The 2,352-nt window shown below is 46.8% G+C and overlaps 1 protein-coding gene across 1 annotated transcript; it reads left to right on the forward strand.

The window, feature by feature from the left end:
* The first annotated feature begins 12 nt into the window (after positions 1-12).
* On the forward strand, positions 13-1,872 carry LOC116547349 (C-C motif chemokine 15-like). The gene is made up of 5 exons (XM_032273328.1): positions 13-21; positions 277-330; positions 533-583; positions 1,058-1,169; positions 1,583-1,872. The coding sequence occupies exons 2-5, from the start codon at positions 291-293 to the stop codon at positions 1,695-1,697; spliced, it is 318 nt and encodes a 105-aa protein (XP_032129219.1). The 5' UTR covers positions 13-21; positions 277-290; the 3' UTR covers positions 1,698-1,872.
* Positions 1,873-2,352: the final 480 nt, after the last annotated feature.

Below are 2,352 nucleotides of genomic sequence, written 5' to 3' on the forward strand. Positions count from 1 at the left end.
GAACCATGTTAGATTTTGCAGGTTGCTTTTAGTATTTCAGAGTCAACCCAACGTTTTCATGTCCACGTTTTCAAAAGGTCCCTGAAAAAACTCAAGGCCCTAAGGGAATAAATGGGCTGGGAGGTAAGCCTAGAACCCAGACAGGTGGTAGTGGGTCCAGTGTCAGAGCCTCTCTGCCTCACGAAGGGGATGAGCAATGGGGTGGGTGGAGATGCTGAAGCACTGCTGTCGCCCAGTGATTTCCTTCCTTGTCCTATTTGTTTCTTCTGGATGCAGAGACAGAGTCCGTGATGTCAGAGCTTCCATTGGAACATCCATTAGTTCAGAATGGTAAGTGACCAGATATGGCATACATTAGTTCAGAACAGTCCATGATCAGATGTGGCATACATTTAAACAGTAAGTGATCAGATCTGGTCCAGCGTCAGAGCCTCTCTGCCTCAGGAGGGGGATGAGCAATGGGGTGGGTGGAGATGATACAACACTACTGCCGCCCAGTGATTTCCTTCCCTGCCCTGTCTGTTTCTTCCAGATGCAGGGACAGAGTTCGTGATATCAGAGGTTTCATTGGAACAACCAGCAGGTCAGAACAAATATGGCATACATTCAAAAGCAGCGGGCAGGTGGAGGTCTCAACTATGAGATCCATTGTCCCTGTTTACAGAATGGAAGGAGAATGAGAGGGTCTTGAGGGTGGTGAACATCTCCAAGGAAGATCAGGAATGGGCCACAGAGACCTCCTTCATAGATGCCTTCTCGATTCCCCTCTGGCTGTCCCAAGAGTCTGCTCCTTTGGGGCAGAAGGTGCTTTCTGATGCCTGCAGGTGTCTGCAGATGCCTTCCCCTTCTGAGGGAAATGTTCCTGGTCCTGCTGTGGCCCACCCTGGGTGCTCTCAGACACATAGGTCAACCCTGGGCAGGGTCTGAAGCAGGGAGATGCCAGGAAGTGCTGGCTGAGGAAGAGGAAACATGTCTTACAAGGCATGTGCCTTTTCACCCTCCACAGTGCTCTCAAGGAGAAAGACTGGCCCTCAGACAACACTTTTTCTTTCAACAGGTTTAACCCTTCCTGCTGACTGCTGCTACTCCTTCTCTCAACAAACCATCCGGTGTTCTCTCATGAATTATTATTTTGAAACGGGCAACAAGTGCCCCAAGCCAGGTGTCATGTAAGTGCCAAGCTCACTAACCATGTGCTGGGGAAGAAGAAGCCCCCAGCGTCTTACAGGGAAGACCCGATGGATGGGCATCCATCGGGTCCCACCCTCTGGAGCCAGGTGCGGGGCAGCTGTGTCCTTATGAGGATCCTGCAGGGTATCAGGGATGAGACACTCCCAGTGGAGAGGAGGTAGGGAAGGAAGAATAAAGCAGGCACAAGTTTGCCCAAGGACACTTCCATGAGTCATTAAGGAGCCCCATAGGCTGAGAGGGTCTCAAGAGGACACTGAGCTGCCATCAGCAGAGAAAGGAAAAAAATAGGCTGTGTTGAGTGGGAGATCTGAGAGGCAGGGAGGATGGGGCCCCCTGTCTCAACCTGCTAAACACACCTCACTTTGCAACCTTTCTCTCGGTTGTTCCCCAGCTTCCTCAGCAAGAGGGGGCAACAGATCTGTACCAAACTCAGTGATCCAGGAGTTCAGGATTGCATGAGAAGGCTGACGCCCTACCCAGTATCCCAAATCCGGGAACCAAAATAAACAGACAAGAGTCCAGCCATCCACTTCCAACACCTCTTCTGTGTCTCTTGGCCTGAATTTTTTTTAAAAAAAAGTATTGTTGTGTCTGGTAATGCAAGCAATGCATCTAATAAAGAGTGTTCAATTTTTAACTTTGCTTGAGTTTTAAGAGGAAATAAACTCATATAAAACTGAAGGAACTGCGGAGCCCCAATATGATTAAATACAAATTCACCTTATATCTCATCTTCTCCTCTCTACTGAAACAGCTCATCTTCAAAGGCTTGGCTACAATTTCAAGAAAGTTTTTTGAACTCCATCATTTGCCCAATTCACACCATTTTCTAGTTTACTTTACATTTGATCCATTATAATCCCATAACAATTTTTATTTTTCCCACAATTTCCTTTTGATATTTTTCTATTCACCAAAAGGAAAATACTATTTGTTTCCTTATCAGCCCATATTTGCACTTGCATATGCACACCATTTGTTTCATGATAACTACTTCATTCTTTGAGACAGCCTTCAAGGACCTTCTAACTTCCTATTCCAATTTGCAGAAATGCTTTCTGGACCTGCCAAAATAATAATGATAATAACAAGTGACACTGGGATTTCTTCTCATCACACATTTGAGTTCATTCCGCCATGACAGGCAGCCCACAGCTTCCT

This window comes from Sapajus apella, unplaced genomic scaffold (genome assembly GCF_009761245.1).
Source record: "Sapajus apella isolate SASKATOON/1434 unplaced genomic scaffold, GSC_monkey_1.0 scaffold2761, whole genome shotgun sequence".
NCBI classification, from domain to species: Eukaryota; Metazoa; Chordata; class Mammalia; order Primates; family Cebidae; genus Sapajus; species Sapajus apella.

Coding starts and splice junctions, on each gene's coding strand:
- LOC116547349 (XM_032273328.1), top strand. CDS start 291: ATGTCAGAGCTTCCATTGGAACATCCATTAGTTCAGAATG. Junction 331..532: donor ACATCCATTAGTTCAGAATG/GTAAGTGACCAG, acceptor TGTTTCTTCCAG/ATGCAGGGACAGAGTTCGTG. Junction 584..1,057: donor TTCATTGGAACAACCAGCAG/GTCAGAACAAAT, acceptor TTCTTTCAACAG/GTTTAACCCTTCCTGCTGAC.